We start from the raw sequence: 24,934 nt of genomic DNA on the forward strand, positions 1-24,934 counted from the left end.
GCCAAAATATAGTCCAAGAACATCATCATTATTCTCATAAAGGGGTTTTTCAAGCCACCAAGTGCTAAATATTTTCCATGCGTAGGATCATCAAACACAGCCTCAGTAAAATATAATATGAGAGCATCCCATTGCTCATGAATCCTTTTGACGCAGCTATGTACAGATAACCATCTAGTTTGTCCAGGGGACAATATCTTCTGATTGTCAATTTCTAAGAAGTCTTAGTAAGCTTTCAATAAATTCACTCGTTGTGCACTATGACTGAAGTGGCTGTGAATGGTTCCGTGATTTCGCTAAATGGCGTTCTTCGCAGTCACACTTATCATGTTCAATTAAAAAGAAAAAAATCGGCAAAAAATCGGTAGAAAATCGGTATTTCGGTAGGCTTGAAATTTATTCGGTAGAAAGGTCCGAAAATCGGTAGAAGTGGAGACACTGGCTGGCCTACCCCAGAAATATTGACCATTTTTTAAAAAGGTATATGATGATGGTATGGAGAGCTTCGTGCAAGTCAATAGAAGACGCAGCCCCGCATTCTTGGTGAAGACAGGTGTTTGGCAAGGTTGCGCCACCACTTCTTATCTTTTCAACTCCGAGATCGACTATGTGATGACTTGCATAACGAAATCGAAATCGAAGGACTTTACTTGACTACCTTCGCTAGTAACCATAACATCCTACCACGTGCTTCTCAAGCTCCTTTCTCGCGCAGCTCACCCAGCGCACTGTTCGCTGGTACGGTCACCTCCTTTACATGCTGCAAGACGCCCCAGTACGGATTGTCTTTGACTCCTTTTCCATCCTGATCGGATAGAAACGATCCAGAAAACGCTCCCTACTAGATGGAAAGATAAAGACAACGAATTTCCATCCCAAGCTCACATCCCGGTATAAGAAGCCGTAAGCCTAGTAAGCGATTGGTCAACCTGGATGCGCTTGAACTCATCGTTTTCTGTGCCGAACCGTAGGCAAGAGGCGCATGTCAAGAGGACTAGGTATCTGAAATAGAGTAGAGGAGAAAAAACCAGTCATATATTTCAGTCAGAACCAAACATAACAATACAGAATACTGGATGTATTTTCTGGTTTCAATCAAACATTAAAATGTGTTCAATTGCCCTTTTCACCCATTTTCTGGCCCGGTCTCAGCAATGAATAATTGTTGTATCATCGTTTCTGATTTCCATTGCATATCGTATTTCACTTTTATAAATTATGCCTTACCTTATTCCCTGTATTCTGGGAAAACAACATGCCAAACTGACATTGGCAAATCAAAGGCTTGGTGCATTTTTAGAAACCTAACAATTCAATTTTTTTTTAGTATAACAAGTGCCAATGCTTCACCGATTCAGTCCAGATCAATGGGAACAAGCCCCGCTCCTTCAAATCAAGAGGAAGAAGCTCACCCGCCTATTACAGAATCTCATTTATCAGAGGATGTACATTGTCAGCAGATCAAAGGGCAGTATGGAACCCATCAGAGATCTCAGAGTTTATCCGGATCTTATCAAGTATGTGCATTCCTGGTAATCAAACTACAAAAATAAACGTGTCGCGTATGTTTTCGGTGATGACCGCGGGAAAAACATAGTTCAGACTTATTAATGCTAGAATATTAGGGAAATCTCCTTTCGAAAACTTGACATTTTCGCTTGTATTTTTCTTACAATATCTTAAAGTTGTAACTTCTTGTAAACATTTATAAATTTTATTCTATTGGGTTTTGTTGAAATCTTAGCGAATATCATATAGTTTAACTTCTATAATTTAACTATTTCTTTTTTTTTTAATACATTTTGTTTGTAACTTTTCTATATAATTTTTTTTGTAACTTTTTTTTTTTGACTACTCAAACTTCCAAGACCATCCCCATAGCTAACATTGAATTAAATTTTTTTTTAGTGCAAATGTCAAAGTTTATGAATTAAATCAATTGCCTTGCCTGACACTCATTGTCGACGGGCCAATTTGGCTTTGGAGGCTTGTCCAATTTATATCATTTTGATAACATGGACGCATGCAGGGTCTTTCAATTTACCTTTATCCCCTCCTCCAAGGTGAAAATTTGGGGCCCAGATTGTTTCCCTAACAGTCCTTGAAAGTTTCAACTGAATCCTCTAAGCCATTCCCGAGTCACCGCAACGAACATAACTCGTATGGAGTGTCTTCAATCGATTTTGTCTATTATTTATTTATTTATATATTACTATTTATTTTGTGTTTTATGTCCCGAAGAAAAAGGCCGACGTGCCAGATTTGGTGCGCTTTCCAATTCCCCTTAACTGGTCCAAAGCTTGCTCATTATGATGTCATATACTATTTTAAAAGATTGGCATCGATTAAAAAAAAATAATTTTTTTTATGCATTCTTGCATATTAAAAAGGTCACTTTAGAGACAGTTTTGTTCAACCGTAAAAGAATAAAAAGATACCTAACTGATATACAACCTCTTCATTCTGTATTAACTGACATACAACCTCTTTAAATTTTGTTTTCACACTTGAAGTTGTTTTTCAATATATTTTTACTGCATAGGCTCCTAGAATAAGTAAATACATCACTTTTATATTTAATTTTAAAAAAAATCAGTTTTTCTAGTCGTGAAAAGAGAGCACTTTTATGAAATGCATACTAGCCACTATTTTGTTGGTTTGATGGTTCTATATCTGATTACTAAGACTTAATTCAAGTGTTGAAAGTACAAATTTTGATTGAGAATCTGACATGCTGATCAGTCTGTGCACACAGATCCAACCTATAGAGGGGAACCTGACTTTTTTTACGTCACATAGTTATACCCAATTTTTCCTATTGAGTGAGGCACACAACGTCTATCTTCAAGGAGATTCTCTGCGTCCTATTTGAAGATATGCATAGCTTGCCAATGATTTCCTTTTTTTGAATATACTTTTTTATGTAGTCTACATTGGAAAGCCCGACGAAGAAAAACTTAGAGAAGAACCACATTGCAGCTGTAACAACAAACGCTTCTCCCTCACAAAATTTACTGGGCGGAATTCCAGCTCCTTCATCCGGTGCTGTCGAAGCACAGTTGAAGTACGAAAACGAGCGGCTTAAGCTCGCCCTTGCCCAAAGGTATTTACTATTGCTTCTTTTTTTATTCATAATTTGCTTTAAAATAGGTTGGACCTATAATGCTCCTATGAAAGATGGTATATCAAACAGATGACGAAAAGAGAAAAAAAAGAAGTCAGGATGCAAAATTGTTGTAGTTCTTGGGAGTGATTTACTTATCCGTGATATATTTTTCTTCACCTGGGGTAACATAACGGATTGATGTCCTGCTTAGGAATAAAGAACCCTGGGATCGATCCTTGCTGGTTGATATACTTGCTATTTGTCCTTGTCAAACAGACTCACCCACTGGAATATGGTTTCAATACCCTTTGGTTTTTTATTATGTTTGGAGATAAGCTAACATGAATAATGTGCCGAAAACAGCGGTCCACCGGATTTTAACCAAGGATTTGTCCTTCAGCAAAGTATACGCAAAAATGGTCCACAAAATGCTCACCGACAGAACGAAGGCCCAGAGTCTTGAAACGTGTCAGGACCTACCCCAAGAACAGAATTTCAACAGCCAGTATTACTGTGAAGTACTATATTAGCTTTGGCATAAGGTTCGACGATCCCGAAAAGATATTTGAGACGATTATATCACGATAATTCATGGAGTCGCACCTACGCACGCATTGTTTACAAGTTGGTAGTGAAAATAAGCGTTGCTATGCTTCTATAGCCGCTGTACAGCCCAGGTTTAACCCACCGGGCCTATTCCTATTTCCGATTATCGAGAGATTGCTCGAAAGATACCATTATCGGACGCTGGAAGAGGTAAAAGACGCTTCAACAACTTTCCTACAATAAGTCCCCATTGACACCATTTAGGAAGCCCAAGATGTTAAGTGCCATAGAGTGTCCATCAATTCGGAAGGATGAAAAGGATTATTTTTTTTTGTACATCTATGTCAAATCAACGATTTTATGCTACTAAATTACCGGACCGTTATTTCACAGACCCTTTGTGTAAAAGAGACGACGAGAAGAGAGGAAAAAAAAGCAAACAAAAGCTATTGAATCGTAAAATTGTTGTAGTTCTTGTGATTGATATATTTATCCGTAATTTATTGTTCTTTGTATGGGGTAAAAAAGCGGATTGATATTCTGCTTGGAAATCCTGGGTCCCGGGATCGATCCCTGTTGCTGCAAGGTTGCTACTTGTCCCTGTAAAACGGACAAACCAACTGAAATATGGTTTCGACGTCCTATGTGCTAGTAATTGCTCCGGGGATCTTTATTTTCTTTTTTATGTTGTTCTTATTCTTGCTAGATTAGTTTGGTGAATGGTGAAGCGTGATATATTTTGTATTGCTGTCACAGGATTTACCATGTGATTACTTGTAATACGACTTTAGATATAATCTGTTCAGAAAATAAATTTATTAATTTCATAAAACCAAAGTTTCTTAAAAAGTAACAAAGATTATGCATTGACGACTTATATTATTTCGGTCCAATCATCTTTTGGAGGAAAATGGTCTGAAAATTGTTCAGTAGGTAAATTGAAGGCTGGCAGAAACAAGGCTCGCAAAGAAAACATCAGGGGGTTTCTGACATAATTTTTCAGAGGAAAACGAATGTATAGTCGACTGAAATTCGTCAGGCTTTTGGTTTGTATGGGTGGAAGTTGGGACAAAGGAAGAATTAAAGGGGCATTTTAAAATGTCGATAAAATATATCAGGAATTGCTTCAGCCAAAAATCTGTTTCTCTAATATTTAGGCATATACAAAGAGGAATCTTTGGTACTACCTCTTGAAGACTTTGGGTTTTTGACAATCGGTTCGGGGATTTTCAATATATTTTCGATATTTTAAGTCATTTTAACAAATCCACTAACTTAACACTCAACAACTATTATACATCCTATTGGATCATTAAAATCATGTTTTATTTATAATTATTAAAATTTATTTTTCAACATCCTTTTAAGTCCATTTACATCACTACTAATTAATGTACTCGTCTAAGGAATTTCACAACTTGCCCCTCTAAAACCCGGAGTAAACTCTAACCTAGGCGTACCCAGATTATTTATAGGAATAGTTGCCATCTCCTTTAAAAATTTTTCTGTTAAGGGGTGTTCCAAAAGGCAGTGAGGAACGTGCTTGGGCTCCCTTCCCCCCTGATACTTTACATTATCGTGTTCCAAATTTTGATGAAATGCCATTGGAAAAGCCAAGATAAGTGGTATTACTGGTCAAGTACAATAAAGGAAATATTGAAAAGCGATTTCGTAAAGAAAGATACACCCAAAATTGCCCAAGATACCGTGACTTTGATGTCTTAGGATATTAGACTTTGGGAATGTTACTTGATGCTAGTTTTGCAAGTGTTGCTTATTTGTCATATTTCAGTTCAGCAAATGCAAAGAAATGGGAAGTTGAGCTGGCAACATTGAAAAGTAATAACGCCAGGCTAACGGCAGCGCTTCAGGAATCAACTGCAAATGTCGAAGAGTGGAAGAGGCAGTTGCAAGCATTTAAAGAAGAAAATGTTGCGTTGAAATCAAAGCTTTTAGATACAGAAACTAACAAAGGTATTGTCGGTTTGTTTCTGCCATTTCCTGTTTATTAGCTTGAAATTTTGTTTTCTTTGGGACAGGTAGAAATGGATATTAATTTCGATGGGTGCACTCGAAAGACCAAAGTGGATTCATTTTCTTAGACTTATACCTTTTTAAAGAGCTCTCTTGAAATGGTGTTCTGAAAATAAGAATCATAATAGATCTTTCTCGACAAATTATAATTTGTCTTGAATTTGCTTTGGTTTACCTCTTTTGCGTTTATCTTCGGATCGTTAGTATATTCAAAGTACAATCTGGAAAGTTGCTTGATCCCACTCAGTATGCGTATCAGGTAAAAGCGGCTAAGGTGATTTGGACGTTCTTAGAACAAACACTGTCTGTGTTAGTGTGTCTCTAAAATAGTTTTACTAGATAGCCCTCAAGTGTACAACAGAAAGTAAGACCCCCCCCCAACTTGTGTTTCGGTGAAACTTATTGAAAAATTACTTTAATACTTAATTGAATTTTCCTGGTAGGCATTCAAAGTTGGAACTCACATGATAAGATGGAGGAATCTTCAAAAATGTTTACGTCTTTAGCAGGTTAATGTCGCTATGTGCTGGTAGGTGCAGCAACGTTCTGTGTGCTGCAATGTCCAAGGTCACATTGCTATGTGCTGGTAGGTGCAGCAATGCTTATGAACTTATAATCCTCTTCCTTTACTGAGCAGAATATTGCCGTTTTCTTTTGCGTCAAAAATAAATAGAAACCGTTCCTGGGTGCTGAACGGCGACCAAACCGAATTCTGGGTAATTGACGCCTTAGTGACGCTATCAGTTATTTTATATTATAAAAATTTAAATGTTAGTTAAAAGTTGGGCCTTTTCTATTAAGAAATAAGATGAACTGGTTCTTCGTATGTCACCTTCATCCTTAAAAGTCTATTTTACGAATTAAGTATTTGATACTACGCATCTGAATGAAACTATTTACTGCTTATAAATAAGATAAGTCCGATATGTGGTGATAATTTTTCATTCTGTTTAAATAAAATATTGATTGAAGAATAAGATTTACTGTCTCTTAGGCGTCTACAATACGAAAAAAAAATTAAAAAGTACAAAAAAAATCATTCATTTTTTACACTGTCGGCGACAATTTGCTCAATTACGAAAGTCATTTTTCTTATCTTTTTTTTTATTTTTCAGTTTTTCCGTAGCTATCATTTGTAATGGATGACAAAAGAAACTGAAATCTTAAGGATAATTTTCATTCAAATTGTTTTTTTTTTGTAAAATAATTTATTCAGTTAAAACGTTTGAGAGTTAAGTGTGAAATATCATAAAACTAATAATAATTTATTTCTTTCCTCTCTTACAAAACGAATAAGAAAGAGGGGTATATAAAAAGAAAGAAAAAAGTAAATGAGAAAATCAAGCAGAAAACACTTTCATAGAAGTATCGTTCACGCGACCGGTGTGTAGGCACAAAATTGGAGACACGGACTCAGAGGCAGTTTTCTGGGCTGTTTTCCTGCTGACAAATGTTGAATCTTTTAAGACCATTTACTCATTACTGATTGCAAAGTATACGTTTACAATCAGTAAACTCTGTACCTTTGTTTAAGTCTGTAACTCTGTAAATCAGTAACTGTAAATCATTCTGTAAATCAATAACTCTCTTTAAGCTTTTGAACAGTTAAGTTTACTGATAATCATCAGCTCTTTCAGGTAGCCATGTAAAAAAAAAGTCAGTAGCTGTCAAATTTAACAAACAAGGGGGACAAGCAAGATATGAGAGGTATTCTGACATTAATTTTGGGTCGGGATTTTTATTGAGATAGTAAGATTAAAAAAAAATAATTACATTATGGTTAACATCATATATAGGCAACATATCTGAACTTGAAATTTCAAGAATAAACACGGTACACACGACATCAATTTTCAACCAAGGTAAACTAAGAGGTAGAACTTTATGCGGTATCTTTAAGACGAAGAAAAAGTGCACAAAAAAATGAATTAATGCTTATAGCATAATTTGTTTTTGGTAAAGCGCTAATGACGCAATAGGCTTTAGAACTTTTACTGATAGAAGAACGGGGTGTGGGCATAAGCTAAACTTCTACCCGAAGTAATTGTTATCCTTTTGAAGAAGAATGAACAGGAGTAGTACATGAACCACCAAAAATTTAAAATTACCTAAAATTCGTCCTTTACATGTTTAAAAAAAAAACTCCATGGCAGTAGTTTCCATATTACAACCTGGGCTTGTGTCCATGACGTGGAATAGAGCCCTTGGACCCCAGTAGCTTGGTCAATCGTCCGGAATATGACATTGATCATGTTCACAGTACATAGCAGTATGTGAAGTGGCCTTTAATTCAGAGGTGCTGAATTTTTTTAGTGTACCTAGTGTACCTTTTTTTAGAGTTTTAGTTTACCTCCTGGTTTGTAGTTTCTAGTCTTATCTTTTAAGTGATTACTTGCAAAATTCGAATTTTCTTTGTTTTTTTTTATTTATTTATAGATCCATAACGAAAATTTTGAAGCTATTTAGTTCCGGAGGTGAAAAAAAATGTTAGTTATTCTATATCTACTAACAATTGTGGTGGCATGGGCACTTGGTATAGATGGGGCTCTTGTAAAAGCGTCGAAAGGGAATCATTTGATTAGACATTGCAAGCTCTGTTGCCCTTTTTTAATAGTCAAAAGTGATTTTAATAGTATTTCTAATATTCAAAGAGCAACCGCCCACCACACCCATTATTTGCCCAAAATGGAAAAATTATCATCTTTAAATTAATTTTGTAAGTTAACAATGACTGTGATTCACTTATTTATTTAGTAGACTTGTTTTTATTCAAAGCACTAACATATAAAACTGCTTTTAGAACGAAAAGCTAGAAATGAAAATAAAAGCTATGAAAGCTATTGCCCTTTAGTGTTATTTTACCGTCCCTACCCGTTGAATAATCAATTAATACCTGTCTCAAATGATGTATAACATGCAACTGTGTTGTTCTAGGAGATGACTTTAACAGCGGTGAACTTAAGAAGGAGATAACAACATTGCGATTAAAATGTGATTCTTTGGAAACTGAACTGAAGACCAAGGATGAAAAAGTGAGGGGTCTAAGCACAGAATTAAAAGATTCATTATCTGTTATGGAAAATTTTAAGGTAATTTAATCCAAAATTATTATGTATTCTCCTAGGCAAGTATATTTCATCTTCATGGAAAATTCTAACCTTGAGCATCATAACGAAAAATTATAGTTCGGATCAGAATAAAATATATATTTTTTTTTTGGGTAATTATGATAACCTGTATATAAAACAAATATGTGGATCAATAACCTTAAACCAACCTTAGCCAATACTATTGACAACAATAATAGCATAAAATGTATAAAAAAGCGTAACATGCATGTTTTTCTTGTATTGGAGACCCTATATAATTAGTACAGAATTGAAGGTAATTCACAATTGAGAATCTGTTTATTGAAGATTAACAGCCTTTAAGTCATTGCGAGAAGTGATATTGTCGACTGTAGTTAATGCAGCAATCGTTATCAGCAAAGATACACGAGGCTTATAAAATAGCACAAACTCTGTTTTGCAGGGGTCCAGGATGGTGGCAGTCCCCTAATTCATAGTGTTATTCATGTTTTTTTAGGTTTTAATATTGCTCTCTATATTCATTGAATAAAAAAAGCCTGAAAATAAAAAAGTGTCAGAAAATCCAAATGATATATTTAAATGTATTTTCCTTACGGAGTCATCACGCAAGGTTACTTTTTTTTTTACATCAGACAAATATGTTTTTTTTTTTTTTTTTTTTTTTTTTTTTTTTTTTTTTTTTTTTTTTTTTTTTTTTTAGAAACCTGTCCTATACCATTAACCCACTTAGAGTCACATTATGTGACGCTAAGTGGTTCTTAAGTCAGTTTTCAAGGTTCTAGGTTTCTAAGGTTCTAAGTCAGTTTTTGAAGCATTCTGACTTTGATACATTAGTTATCTGTCTCGGAAAAGTTCACATATAGCGATGCACTGTGAAAAAACGAGGTTACTTGTTTAGTCTATAAGAAATGGATGGCAGAGTACATATAATTGATTGGATTTATTTTGAAATTCATTTGTGCTATTTTTTTTCTTTTATTTATTAAAAACCAAGCTGAGGATCGATAGTAAAAGAGTTTATAAGATAATTTGAGTTTTTGCCAACTTCTGGTTATTCCATGGACTTTTGGTCTGGCGAATCGGATTTAATAAAATGTGAGTCTTATAGACATCACATAATCATCATAGGTAGCGCAACAGTGCTGCCTAAGTAAAGAGTGAAGTAGGCACAACGAATTCTTGTTTTTATCATTATTATCATTTTTCACCAACGCACTTCGTATGTAAGGAGTTGTCCTAGAAACTTGTAAAGGGGCTTATTCGATTTGAAATTGAAAGTTCTAGTGCCCTTCTTTAGAGTCAGAAGCTATTGAAGGGCAACCAGCTCCCCTCCCGTACACCTTTTGTCCCAGAAGACGTTTGATCAAGATTTTGAGATAATCGGCTTGTTCAGCATTGTTGAAATGTCTAGTAACTCTGCCACTGGGGATGCTATTTATTATCGGGGAAGGGGGGCCCGTTTGACGTTTTGTGTCTAAAAAGGCCAGGGACAGTCAACTTAATCAAACACATTATTTGCATACGGATTGTCAGAAGGACTTATTGTATTAAGTTGGAGCTTTCAAAGAATATGAGGGGGATGATCAATTGACCAAAAGGTAATATACGCGCTACTACTACTACCACTAATATTGCTACTCTTACCACCACTACTGCTACAACCGCTATTGCTATTGTGACTACTGACTGCTAAGGCTAAGGTTATTAAGGAGAAATTTCAGGAAATGTTGAGCGGGAAGTTGAACTAAATCAAAGCACATTATTTGCACCTAGTTCTCAAAAGGGTACATCAGCCAAAATTTAGGAACGGCTTAGCGTATTAAGTTGATACTTCCAGGGCATGATGAGGGGATGCTCAACTGACCAAAATGCAATATGTGCATACTACTACTGTTGCTACTGTCACTGCTACTTCTAATACACTTACTAATACTACCACTCCCGCCACAACTGTTATTACTCCTACTGCTACCAAGGCTAAGGATATGAAGGTGAAATTCTCAGGAAATATCGAAGAGAAAGTTGAACTAAATCAGAAAATGTTCTATGGATACAGGTTGTCAAATGGGCATATCTCATAAATGTTCTGTGGATACAGGTTGTCAAATGGACATATCTCATGAATGGCTTAGGGTAATAAGTTGGAACTTACAGGGAATGATTCATTAACGAAAAGGCAATATTTGCACGCTGCTACCACTACAACTACTGCTTCTATTGTGACTATTACTAAGGCTAAAGGTTCTGAGGCAAAAATTTCGGGAAATTTTGAGGATGAAATTAACTAAATTAAAACCTTTTTTTTGTGAATACAGGTTGTCTAAAGGGCGTATCAGCAGTATATTAGGAACGGCTTAGAATACTAAGTTGAAACTTCCAGGGCGCGATGCGAGCTATGCTGAACTCATCAAAAGGCAGTATGTGTGTACTACTACTGCTACTACTGCCAGTACTATTACTACCATTACTACTACTCAAAAGGATGCGTCAGCAATGTTCCAGGAACTGTCTTGGGTATTAAGGTGAAACTACACCGTGTGCTAAGTGGAGTGTTGAAAAAAATCCAATATGTATGTTGCTAATGCTGCTAGAGAAGCGAGGTATTGAGGTGAACTTTCAAGGAATGTTTCTAGGGGAGGTTAAACTAAATAAAATATAATATGACCATGTTGATGCTACTGCTACTACTATGACCACTGCTATTGAGGCTTATTGTATGAAGATGAAACTTTCAGGGAATGTTTAGGGGGATACTGAACTAAATAATAACACTCTTTGTATGCAGCTTTTTAAAAGGGCGTATCAGCAGTATTCCAGTATTGGCCTGAAAAATTAAGTCGAAACATTCAGGGCATGTTGAGGGGCAACTAATAAAAGTACGCGATATGCATACTACTAGTAGTGTTACTGCTACGGCTGTTATTGAGCTAATATCGAACTTTCAGATTATGTTGAGAGGGACCTTGGGCTAAATCAAAACCCACTGTGTGCATTATTGGTATCAGGCATATCAGCAATATCTTAGAAACCGATTAAAATACTAAGTTTTAACTATCAGGACAGAAGGTTGAACTAAACTAAAAAGGCACAATGTGAGTAATATTACTGCTACTACAACTAATTCTACTGCTACTATCACTTATACTACTCCGAAAGCTCCTGCTATTCCTTCTGCTACTATGACTACGACTATTGTTAATGCTCTGAATATTAATGAAACCTTCAGGGAACGGTAAGGGTGGTTTTAAACTGAATCACAACGTACCATGCACATGGGGGCTATGCGAGGGATGTATTAGCAATACTCCAGCAATGCCTTGGGGTACTAAGCTGAAACATCCAGGGTTACCAATAGTGCTATTACTTTTGCTACTGCTTGTACTATTACTGGTACTTTTACTATTCTTATTAATAGTTTGCGCATCCAGATTGTAAAAAAATGCTTGATTGTCAAATTATCCGGGCAGGGTGTTTCAAGACTGGGTAGTGTATAAAGTAGAAACTTTCAGGGAAAGTTTATGTTGCGTCAAAACTAAATTAAAAGGCACTGGGGGTATGCTGGCTGTCAATAAGACGTCCCAGGATATTTCACAAACAACTAGGGTAAGTTGAAACTGTCAGGGCTACTACAATTACTGCTTCTGCTCTTACTATTCAACTAAATAAAGAAGGTGTAGGTGCATCCAGGTTGTCCAAACAGCTTAGATGTAATGTCTTAGAAACAGAAAGGGGTATCAAGTTTTATATATCGGGGAAATTCGAGCAGGAGTAAAACTAAATCAAAATATACCAAGTGTATCATTATTTTAGAAAGGGCTTATATTATCAAAAATTAATTGAAAATCTTGTCCAATATACAAATAGTAAGCCAAAATCTGTTGTTTTTTTTTGTATAGAGAAGTGCCTAAAAGATTTAAAACATTGTTTTCTTTACAATGGTAATGATTATGTCAATTAAAAATGAAGAGAAATTAATTAAAAAAATGTTTCCGCAAAAGAAGTTTTTCAAAGAAAAGTAAAGAGCAACATTAAACTAAAGATACGCAGAAATAAAGTCAAATAATTTTTCAAGCGGAAAACTGCTGTAAGTCACCCAATCCAAGACGAACAGAAATTACGATAAATAACCAAGCCAAACTTAAAACGAGCTGAAATAGGAGAGGTAACTTCTCTGGCCAGTAAAAAGAGAAAGAAAGAAAAACAATCCCATTGCAGCAGGTTTTGTCTTCTAAAAACTCAGAACTTGCATCAGTTATGCCAAATAAAAACAATTCTGCCCTTATAAAACAAAAACCTACTTGATGACATCGGAGAAAACATAATTGGATGACTGCAAAAATTCTAGCTGAAGTAAAAATGAATGATATTGAAAGCCGAATGTTTGTTTTAAAGTCGTTTTACTTTAATAATCGTTAGACTATCCTGACCTACAAGCTTGTATACTTCCCGTCGGCCGTTGATTGCAAATCTGATTTGGCTTGATTGTGAAAGTCTTAAATAAAAATTTTCGGGATTAACTAACACTAATCTTTCTATAAGTTTTTTTTTGAAATTTATAGAATTATAGCCATTTTCGATCAAGTGTAGTATTTTAGATAGAAATCTTTTTCTAGTCCTTTGATAAGTTTTATTGTTTGAAAACCAATATCTTTTTTTGGCTACTTACGTGTTTTATTGTTATGGAAATACTTTATTTAAAGGCCATTGTCAAGATCAGACGAAAAAAGTTGATAATCAAAAGACGAAAAAAAAGTCCAAAATCAAAAGGAGGAATCTGGGTTGCAGCAGTAGCTTGCAACCTAGTAATAGACAATCACGTCCAATAGTAAGAAATACAATAGCCCATAATTCCTAAAAATAGTGTCAAATCACAACAAGAAGTACACTACTAGAACCACCTTGTCCGAAACCCCTATATAAGGAAATTACCGTCTGGTGGCTTGAACAACAAGGAAAAAATATTGGCTTGAAATTCAAGAAAAGAGGTTGCAACCTAGATATTCTGCATATAAGGCATCTTTTTCTTTTATTTTTTTCTTTTCCTCAGATAGTGGGAACTGGAACATCGTAGAGAGCTTTTAATGGCTCATTTTCAAGGAATTTGACACATTAGTGCCTTTTGAAATTAATTCTTTTTTAAATATAATAAATATTTTACGAAAAACTTCATTTTCTGTAGCACTAGCAGATTGTGTTATTATAAAATGTACAGCAGTGTAATAACAAAAGTTATGAACATCATTTTTCATATGAAGATCAAAATAGTATTTTTAACATAATCAAAAGCATGTAGATATAGTTATATAAAATGTAGTAATTCCGTTAGAGTTTTATAATATACAAAGGGCCGAACAACATAATCATAGAAGAATATTCCAAAGGAGAGAAAAGTCGTTTCATTTATCTTATTTACGTTCACTATGTAATATCTTATTTATATCGTATTATGTTTATTAATTCCTTGTTTGTTACAAATTGCCTTCCTTGCCTGTATCCTCCCGTAATAGAGCCATGTATTGAAATCTTGAGGTTTTAGCTATCCAAATAAGATTTCTATTGTAAATGTTAATGCGAACATTTTAATGCGAACAGGGTCTATTTTCAACCCTATTTGGATTATAAAATAGTCAGCTTTGAGTTAGTCTATAGAACATAGTCTTTCGTGTGTCTTTGGGACAAGTGAGTCTTTTATCTATGAGCATATACAAATAAAAGTAAAAATGACTTCAGAGTTAATTTATTAAACAATAAACTTACAGAAAAAACAACTTGAAATTATCGCCCTGGTGTAGCTCCATGGCCAGGAAGGAACAAGGGAGAAAATGAAATAGATGAAATATACCTACAAAAAACTATGGGGAAACCCGAAAAGCAAAATTCAATCTCCCACCTCAAAAATTCCCAAAAGCTAGGCATGGGAGTCACGCACGGTTTTAGAGCAAACCATCAATAAAGATGAAATAACTCGTGCTAAAAAAAAACAACTCCAAACCCAAACCGGAGACATTAATTCCAGGGACCCCCTAAAAAACAACTCAAATATTAACTAGAAATTCTTTCGCATTCTTTTGAAAACATCGAAGGAGTTGCAGCCTCATGCAAACCCTGGGAGTTTGTTTAAGACGATATTACCTAATTCAAGCTAATTAAAGAAGAAAAACGGATGTAATATTTTAAACACCAGTGGACAAAGAATAATCAACAAACTTTTTATAATAAAAAAATCTGAATATTTCGGCTTCACGTACTGAGTGCCACAAGCACCACTACTGGCCTACGCTAGGTTGTGGTATCGTGGGTCAAGCGGCCACGTCGACTCTTCACCGATATTATAACCAGTGTGTGTGCAACAAGCGTACTATCTGTGGGGGGAGTAAGCGCCACACTATTTGTCCTATGGTTGCACGACCTGTGTCACCACTAATTAGTATATCCTCGAATGGGGACGGGTTCTCTTGTGGATAATAAAATGACGATAAATGTCAATAGTCTCTTCCTAACCCCACCGTGGTTTGGGGAATATAATATAATAAATTCGTAGAAAATAACTCAATTTTATTACCTATGTCGACTCCAAAATCACGATCTCAAGTCTAAACACGAACAAACTCAAAAATATATATAAAGACGAGAGGTAACGCCACCTCCTTCGCCGTCACGTAACGTAATTGACCAATAAAATGTATTGAGATTCAAAATCGAACTTGGTTTACCCATAAATTATATTTCAGTGACAAGACTTAGCCAGATCCAAATCGAACATCAGCCAGATAAAAATCGAACCACAATACAAACGAATTTCTTTCCTTTTGCGAAATTACAGTGAAAACAGGCTAACTTATAAATAAAATTATATTGTTGGTAAATTTATGCATGAGAGAAAGGGAATTTATCCGATTAAAAGGGGCACGAGCCCCAACAATATATTTCTCAATTTCCTGAATGGGTCTATTTAAACCCGTTTTTATGGCACTTGGTATTAACCAAGTGACATATAGCGATCGCAAATTCTGTCGGTCTGTCTGTCTGTCTGTCGGTCCCGGTTTTGCTAGTTTAGGCACTTCCAGATAAGCTAGGACGAGGAAATTTGGCCGGTGTATCAGGGACCAGACCAGATTAAATTAGAAATAGCCGTTTCCCTGATTCGACCATCTAGGGGGGGGGGAGTAGAGGGACGGTTAATTTCGAAAAATTAGAAAAAATGAGGTATTTTTAACTTACGAATGGGTGATCGGATCTTAATGAAATTTGATATTTAGAAGGATAAGGTGTCTCAGAGCTCCTGTTTTAAATCCCGACCGGATCCAGTAACATTGGGAGGAGTTGGTGAGGGAAACCTAAAATCTTGGAAAATGCTTAGAGTGGAGGGATCGGGATGAAACTTGGAGAAAAAACTAAGCACAAGTCCTAGATGCGTGATTGACATTACTGGAACGGATCCACTCTCTTGGGGGGGAGTTGGGGGGAGGGTTAATTCTGAAAAATTAGAAAAAATGAGGTACTTTTAACTTAAGAAGGAGTGATTGGATCTTAATGAAATTTCATATTTAGAAGGACCTCGCAACTCTGATCTCTTATTTTAAATCCGACCGGATCCAGTGTCATTGGGGGGAGTTGGGGTGGGGGAACCGGAAATCTTGGAAAAGGCTTCGAGTAGAAAGATCAGGATGAAACTTGGTGGGAAGAATAAGCACAAGTTCAAGATACATGACTGACGCAACTGGACCGGATCTGCTCTCTTTGGGAGAGTTGGGGGGGGGGGGGGTAATTCGGAAAAATAAAAAATAGGTATTTGTAACTTACGAACGGGTAACCAAATCTTAATGAAATTTGATATTTAGAAGGATCGTGTGCTTCAGAGCTCTTATTTTAAATTCCGACCAGATCCGGTGATATTGGGGGGAGTTTGAGGGGGAAACCGGAAATCTTGGAAAACACGAAAATTGAGGTATCTTTATCTTACAAATGGGTGATCGGATCTTAATGAAACTTGATATCCGCTCTCTTTGGGGGAGTTGGGGGGGTGTTAATTTAAAAAATTAGAAGAATTGAGGTATTTTTTAACTTAAGAACGGGTGACCAGATCTTAGTGAAATTTGATATTTAGAAGGAACTCATGTCTCAGAGCTATTATTTTAAATCACGACCAGATCTGGTGACACTGGGGGGAGTTGGACTGGGAAACCCGAAATCTTGGAAAACGCTTAGAGTGGAGACATTGGGATGAAACTTGGTGGGTAGAATAAGCAAATATCGTAGATACGTGATTGACGTAACCGGACTGGATCCGCTCTCTTTGGGGGAGTTAGAGGGGTCCAGTGCTTTGGCGAATTTGGTGCTTCTGGATGTGCTAGCACGTTTAAAATTGGTAAGCATGTCAGGGACCTACACAAATTGACTTGATAAAGTTGTTTTCCCCGATTCCACCATCTGGGGGGCTGAAAGTAGAGGAAAACTTAGAAAAAATGCGGGATTTTTAACTTGCGAGTGGGTGATCGGATCTTAATGAATTTTGATATTTAGATGGACCTCGTGTCTCAGAGCTTTTATTTTAAATCTTGACTGGCATTAAGCCTCTGATATTCCTTTTAAATCAGTCTTTTGATTCTTAGAATTTTGCTAGAGCTCATGCCATATGAGCCCTTGGCCCTTGGCTCTTCCGACCTCTTCACAAGTGCCATATGGGCTCTTAGCTATTGTTATATATTTTCTTTTATTTAAATTTTTGAACAGGAAGACAGGGTGGTCTAAGAAATTATTTACATACAGTCTTGAAATTATATTAGAAGATATCGTGATATTGAAGTCAGACTGAAATGATGGAGCGTGAGAAATCGGTTACGTGTTGGAGATGATGAGATGATATTAAGATTATAAAAATAAAAGATAGTTTATTACACAGGGAAGCAGGAAGATAGCCGAATAAATGTAGAAAAGTGAAAAATATAAAAGGGCAGAAAATATAGAAATTTCAAATCAAGCAAGAATTTAAATGAGCAACGGTTAGTTTCCTGGATAATAGTATGTACTTTATCTCCAAGTTTTAAAAGTGGCTTTTGTGAAGTGGGAAAACTTAACATCCAAATAACAGGACAATATGAAATATAAGACTGAAATAAGCTGTAGAAAGGGATTCTAAGAACCAACCCTCGAAATATAATTTTTGGGATTGTTAGGATCCGAGACTACTGGAGACTTTCATCTTGATCAGGTCAGTATTACTTGTACATGGAAGATTTTAATCAAGTAAGATGCATAGGAATCGAGCACAATCATTTTTAGCTCGGCTTAAAGAACCTCTTAATAAATGTATTTAATTTAAGTCAGGACAAGCCTTTGATACTCATGAGAAAATGAAAAAGCGTTACTTTCCAAAATCTAAAGAGAGGTAATTTACATCAAACTCTTGGATAACTCTTTCAAAATGGGCTTTTATCTTTGAGTCAAATCAGACTATTTTACCGGCAGCGCTTAGAGTACTGTCATCATGGAAGCAATACGTGCTTTCGGAAAAGACGACTCCTTTTCACACTTAGTATTAGATGCTAGTTGAGAAATACGGTAGCAAATTATAGATTTTGAACTTTTAACCCCATTAACAAGGCGAGTATTTTAAATTAAAAAAAGGTATTGGCCTAAAGGCAGACCCTTGCGGAATGCCTCTTTCTCTCTAAAAGACACATCTCTCAATAGTTGTCAATACTTCTTGACCCCGCCCTATTATGTTTGTGGCTTTTACACACCCCCTCCCCTCTTTCTCCGAAATTAATCACTTAGTATGTGCTCGTACCACAGGAACAGATTTTCTAGAAATGAAAGCTAATGTCTATAATTGTTAATGTTTTTCTTTATAGTCTTTATACGAAGAGTCGCAAAAAAATGAGAAAACTACGCGTCTCGTGCTATCCCGAATTGACACAGCGCTTAACAGCAGTCGTTCTCAATCCATTTTAATTGAAAACCTACGTGTCGTTTTTCTCGAGAAAATTAAAGAAATCGAAGATGCCAATATAGACGTAAGGAACATTTTAGAAGGCTAGCTATTGTCCATTGAACCATAAATTCTAGGCCAGTGCATTCAAATTGTTTGTTGTTAATTTGTTGTTTTTGTGTGTTTCGCTAATTCTCTTAGTTGTTTTTCCTATTTTAAAGAGATTCTAGGACCTATCGTCTCCAGTTATTTTGAGTTTTTGTATAGATAGCTGTTTTTTAGTCATTTTAATGATACCAAGAAGATTTGACGTTTTTTTTTATGCTTTAGATGGTTTCCAATGTGTCTGATTCATATATGCTGATTAGTTTATAATTTTACCTATAGTGAATATTGATTTAGACTTCTGGTACAAGGATTAAAAGGGCTGATTCAAATTTCGGTAAAGATTAGAAACACTTCAAAAAATATATTATCGCAAAGTTGTTAACATTTGTTTCTAAACCATATTGCTGTCCGGGACTCCAAAAAAATCTATGAACAAAAAAAAAATTAAACGAAATAAAACATAAACCCAAAGGAACTTGACTTCAACTCCTATAAGGAGTCGGGACTCGCAATAAATTATCTAAAGCCAGCAAAGCTTACATTCAAAATATTTCAAATAACCTCGTGAGAGTTCCAATTGGGTTTTTAATGGAGCGAGACTTGAAAACCTATTTTGCAACTTCTATTAATACAAAAAGAACAAAGTAGATAGTTTTTTTAACTGTCAGTTTTAAGAAGCAAAGATGCAAGATCTCTTCCGTGGTTTAACACAGAAACGGTAAAAGCCTTGGAATAATTATAGCTTGGTGTGAGAATACTACTAGCATCGAAAGATCTTGTAAAATCCTTATTACGTCGCTAGAATTTATTAAGTCGACGAATTAACATTAAGTCATGGTAGCGTAACGGCATGAATTTGATATTGTGTAAAGATGTCATATCTCAAAAACGTATAAAATTGGAAAAAATAATGACTCAACATCACATTGTAGCAGCTTAGTGGGGTTATATAGCTATTAAATAAAGATCTCGGAAGATTGCTTTTGTATGCAGAAAGTTTATGAAACTAAAGTTGGGAATTATGTGCTATTATATGGTTGGGCAACCAGAGAAGTATGAGCCATGACGATCGCCTTTCGTCATTTTTAGAAGAAACGTATTTAAAAATCCTATTTGAATTTGTTTTCCCCAGCCCGAAAGTAGAAATGTGATGTTCTTCCTTTTAAGCTAAATTTTTTTTTTTTTTGGAAGAAAGTATTTTTTTGTGGGTCATTATAATTATGTGACTTTAAATTCGCTAAGATATTAAATTGTAAGTTTGCAGTCTTCAGATGATATTACTCGAATTTTTACTTAAACTCTATGCTTCCGATCCCATCCTACTATTTTCACCTCTCTTTCTTTGCCTTTGACTGAGATTGTAAGCAAGTCAGCTGAGATTGCCTTTGTAACTGTAATCAAATCCCACTTGATGTATTCTTTTCTAAATTTCTTTGTTCATTTGCCGCCAAAACTTCCATAAGTTTATTTCTTCTTTCTCTATTCAGTATTTGAGGTGACTACTGACATATTGGGTGTTTTTTAATTATTTTTGGGCTCGGGTTGTTGGGGTAGTTTTGCTGAACTGTATCACAGAATTGGATTCATCTTCTTTTTTCAGTCTTTCTTACTAAGCGACCTTTCTATTTATATAAATATGAGGAGTGGACTGGAGGGACTAATGTGTAGAAACGTGATTGCATAAAATGCTTTTAAAATCAGACTCTATATCTTATGAATAGAATTTCTTCTAAATGATGCGGAATGTGCTTGTGACCGCTTCTTTGTTGTTTTTTTTCTATTTTATTGAAACCATGCAATAAAGACAAGCTGATCTCTCGGCTGTAATTTAATATTGGTCGGTTTGTATTGTTCAATTTCCCACTTCATAGTATAAATCTCATTTTATTAAATGAAGCCGCAGTAAGTGTGGTGGATTTTATAGGTGAGGGGACTTGTAACCATCATTTGTATAATTGAGTTTTTTGTTTATGGGACAAATTTTTAACGCTTCCTAAACAATGTGATTTTCCCAGTGCGTTTTTTCAATCTAATTGAGTAAGGTAATCTGTACTTAATGCGTTTCGAATGTGGTTAACAAATTGAACTTAGACCCACAGTGTTTCTTGGCCAGTCTTCCGACTCAATCTTAAGTATCTACACTGAGCTCTTCTATTATTTTAAAAGGCCTACTGTATTAAGTAGTTGTACCGGCTAGAATATTCCATTGTCTTCTGAGTTTTTTTCCCATTTCATAGATCAGTGATTACGATTTCCTCATGCTGTGCGGTGAGACCAGTAAAACAGGGATAACTGTACCCATTAAAGTCAAAAAATAAATATATGTTGGGTTTTAAAATATTCGCTTTCTGGTCACTATTTTGTGCATTGTGTCAATTGTATTTATAAGCTTTCAGTTCTGACATCACTACAACTGCTGAGATTCTCTTTCCAAAGAGGGATATTCTCTAATAAGAAGTGTGCGAGGAGCGCTAACTTCTCCTTCATTAAAATTTCTTAGAAATTTCGTTACAGTTAACAAAAATCTAAACGTTTAGGATTAAAATACACTCTTTTTGTGTGTCAGAAAATTTTCTGAAACACGGAGTAAGTATGGAGATTCGATAAAAGAAATCATGAATTTGTAACAGGTTTTGGTCCTTCCCCAGCATGGTAGAAAAATTTAACTTTATTCCCGTTTTTAGAAATTTTCACTGTTTACTGCAGTTATTACCTTGTCCTGTGGTGACGCAGTGGGTGTGAATTCAGCTTGGTAATGTGGTTGCTAGAGTTGGAAGCCAGATGTTTTAAAACTGCAATTTAAGAATTGTCGTTAATGTGATTAATGACTCATGTTATTATCCATTTTTGTTGCACAACCAAATGCCTAAAATCTACCAAAACTACCAAATGCTACAACCAAATCTACAAATGACAAATCTACCAAAACTACAATCTACAATCCAAAACCAAAACTACAATCTACCAAATGCCGGTTGGTTTCTACTCCAAAATTCTTCTCTAATTTACTTTCCTGACCATTGTTGAAGGGTATTCTAAGTGCTATTTCTATTTGCATTCCCCAATATTTATTTTAAGGCTAAGAATTTTTATTGCTTAGCTTTAAGCTGTGAGAAATCATTGGTTGAAGTCATTTGGTAATGCCAATCTGTGTCCATTTTTTTCTAGTTAAAGACATTATGTTGACAGTCAACTTTATTTTGGGACAATTGACCCAAAAAGAAAAGACGTATATAATTTGGTTAAAATAGCTTTTTTTGCGTCTTCAATGTCCCAGGGTATTTGAATGGGACCAAAGGAAATTTTAATAAAATCCTTTTGTAGCTTGATTTTGCCAATTTGATTAATTTCCCAGAAATTGAATGAGGGTGTTGAAATAGGAATCGTGTTTGGACGAAAAACGTATTTGTATTTTAATAAATCATTGCATCATTCGGAAGGACTTGTATGATTTATAAAACGAAGCCTTTTAGGAAAGGTTTTGCGATTATCTTGTATAGTTGAGATGCTTAGTCTAAGATGTAAAAATATTACGTCTGTTTTTTTTATTGTTTTATTATTAATATTTTTTTGTCATGTTTATGGTTTTTTTTCCTCAGAAAAGGCTCTTTTGTTTATAAAGTTATCCTAAATTCAAGTTTCTATAAAAAATTGAACTTACAATCATATTTTTCTCTAACGCCCTCAGGCCTCATTCAAGTGCTGGACTATATTATTCACTAATTTAGGAAAACAGTCTTCCTTTTCTCCTTCTGTCTCTTTTTTTTTTTTTTTTTTTTTTTTTTTTTTTTTTTTTTTTTTTTTTTTTTTTTTTTTTTTTTTTTGTGTGTGTTTGTGCTGTAGCATTGGTATTTCTCTTTTCATATATATATATATATATATATATATATATATATATATATATATATATATATATATATATATATATATATATATATATATATATATATATATATATATATATATATATATATATATATATATATATATATATATATATATATATATATATATATATATATATATATATATATATATATATGTTACCGTGAATGTCCGAAATACCGTTAATGTCGACATTCACTGGTGAATGTCTAAAATTTCTTTTTCTTTGCTTGGATTCAATTAGCTTTGTGAATCAGCTTTCTCAGTCTTATGCAAGCTTTAATGGTAATATTTTGATGAGGCTTAGTTGTTTTAGGTTATGTTTGGTTTTAAATTTCAGAAATGGGTTAAAAACCTAACCGAACCTAATCTAACCTGTCACAATCAAACCTTACATAAAAGTGAAAAAGGTGAATGGCAGCGCAGACTAAATCCAAGGAGAAAAAAGGCATTTCGGACATTCACCAGTGAATGTCGACATCTACCAATTTATAACATTGACGGTAACATATATATTCCAACTTCGTTAGGAAAATACTGTAAAATTGGTTTCCACCGGTAAATTTATTATTTGTATTGAGATTGATTGACTATGTCGTTTGAGGAAATAACAGTCCAATAAAAGTCTTACAAAATATTTCACGTGCAAAATTTTGTAATTTTTTAATTACAATTTTCAGAAATTTCGAAGTTCATTTGCAAGTTTTCGACGGGAATGAATATGACCTCGAGTCCAGATTCGGTTTCGGTAGTGATTAAGGATCTTTTCTCTCTTTCTACAAAAAAAAACGAAAAAAAAGACCTTTTAGGAAATCTTGGAATAACATAATTGACTAAAACAGCCTCAAATCGATTATCGGTGCAATAGTGTTGAACAATCTCCATTTCCATCACCCTTCTAAATTTCCAAGAAATTTCAAGACCTCCTGGATTAAATTTAAACATCACCTAATTCAATATATCTGGAAGGAGACATCTGGAACATCGGTTGTTCCGGAAAAGATTCGTGAAAAATCCTTACTGAAAAACTGTGGGTGCTATAAAAAAAAATACGATGACGTTTCCTATCCAATACGAAAAGCTGTGTTGCCAAAAATTCCCGTACATTAAAACTTTTTACGCTCAAGTTTTGCAGAAAAACAAAACAAAAAAAAGCAAACAACGAGAAGACTAGATATAGCAGACCTTTTGTACATTGATTCAACTACTTTAAGCATGAAAAGTAGATTTAAAAAAAAACAACCAAATTAAAGGGCTTGTAGAAAAAATGGTTCATAATAAATTTTATAGGCGTGTTTTCATGGGCAAATACAAAACTGTTAGGGACAACTGATCATCGACAAATTTCTTACTAAGTGGAAGATTGTTAATGGGTTTTTAATGTGAGATTGGAAAGTCTGAAATTTAAAAGTCAAACCTGTCAATTGGTCCATGACATTTCTGTTATGCTTTGGATTAATAACGCTTGTTGACTACTAAGATCCTTGCATCGGCCCTGTATTTTATTAGTCCATGCGAGTTTGAAATCTGGGTCCTGTATTACCAAGATGAGATCAAGCCCAATTTGCCACCACATGACAAACATTTCTGTTCCATAGTTTCATATTGCAGTTTCACTTGTCTCAATAGACCTTTTTCACCTCAGAAAGTTCTGTTCTTAAATGTTGCTTCAAATTATGTGTTTCTTTGAGTTCTTGTTTACATTTTTTTTTCTTGAACTATTTTGATTTAGAGCTAAGAGAGAATTTTGTGCAATATTGGGGGCGGGAGAAGCGTTCTGGATATCCTTGCCCCCTTCACGGATGTAAACTCTAAATTGCAAGCTTAATTTATTTTAAAATTTAGTAGCAAGTTTTGCTTTCAAGAAATAGTTTAGTTTCCAGTTTGGTTTTCATTCTTTTGCCACATGACAGTGCGAAACATTGATTTTGCAAAAATATCAGAGTAGGATTTTGAAGGGAGGGGGGGGCTGTTTTTTTCAAAGATGTACCGTAGTAAAGGGTGTATTTTCTTTGTATGTTTTGTGCTTATATTAATTGCTCTCTATCTCTTGGTATAGATTTATCTGTTTTTGTCCTTTTGAATAGCTATGTATTTTATTTTTTTTAGTTCATACTTCTTAGTGCCAATTGGTTTAGTTTTTTTGTAAATTGATTTTATCAACTTCTTGATAAATTGGTTTTGTGATTATTTTTGGAATGACGATTTTGACAAAGGCACTGTGACTGTGGTTTT

At 34.8% G+C, this 24,934-nt stretch overlaps 1 protein-coding gene across 1 annotated transcript in view; it reads left to right on the forward strand.

The window, feature by feature from the left end:
- Positions 1–19,245, forward strand: part of LOC136031121 (homer protein homolog 2-like) — a 47,012-nt gene extending 27,767 nt beyond the window's left edge. Inside the window, exons 5-9 of the mRNA XM_065710438.1 lie at positions 1,328–1,517; positions 2,928–3,103; positions 5,445–5,626; positions 8,621–8,775; positions 18,630–19,245. Of these exons, the coding sequence (XP_065566510.1) occupies positions 1,328–1,517; positions 2,928–3,103; positions 5,445–5,626; positions 8,621–8,775; positions 18,630–18,815 (889 nt within the window). The 3' untranslated portion in view covers positions 18,816–19,245. The remainder of the gene's footprint in view (positions 1–1,327; positions 1,518–2,927; positions 3,104–5,444; positions 5,627–8,620; positions 8,776–18,629) is intronic.
- Positions 19,246–24,934: the final 5,689 nt, after the last annotated feature.

This window comes from Artemia franciscana, chromosome 9, assembly GCF_032884065.1.
Source record: "Artemia franciscana chromosome 9, ASM3288406v1, whole genome shotgun sequence".
Classification (NCBI taxonomy): Eukaryota; Metazoa; Arthropoda; class Branchiopoda; order Anostraca; family Artemiidae; genus Artemia; species Artemia franciscana.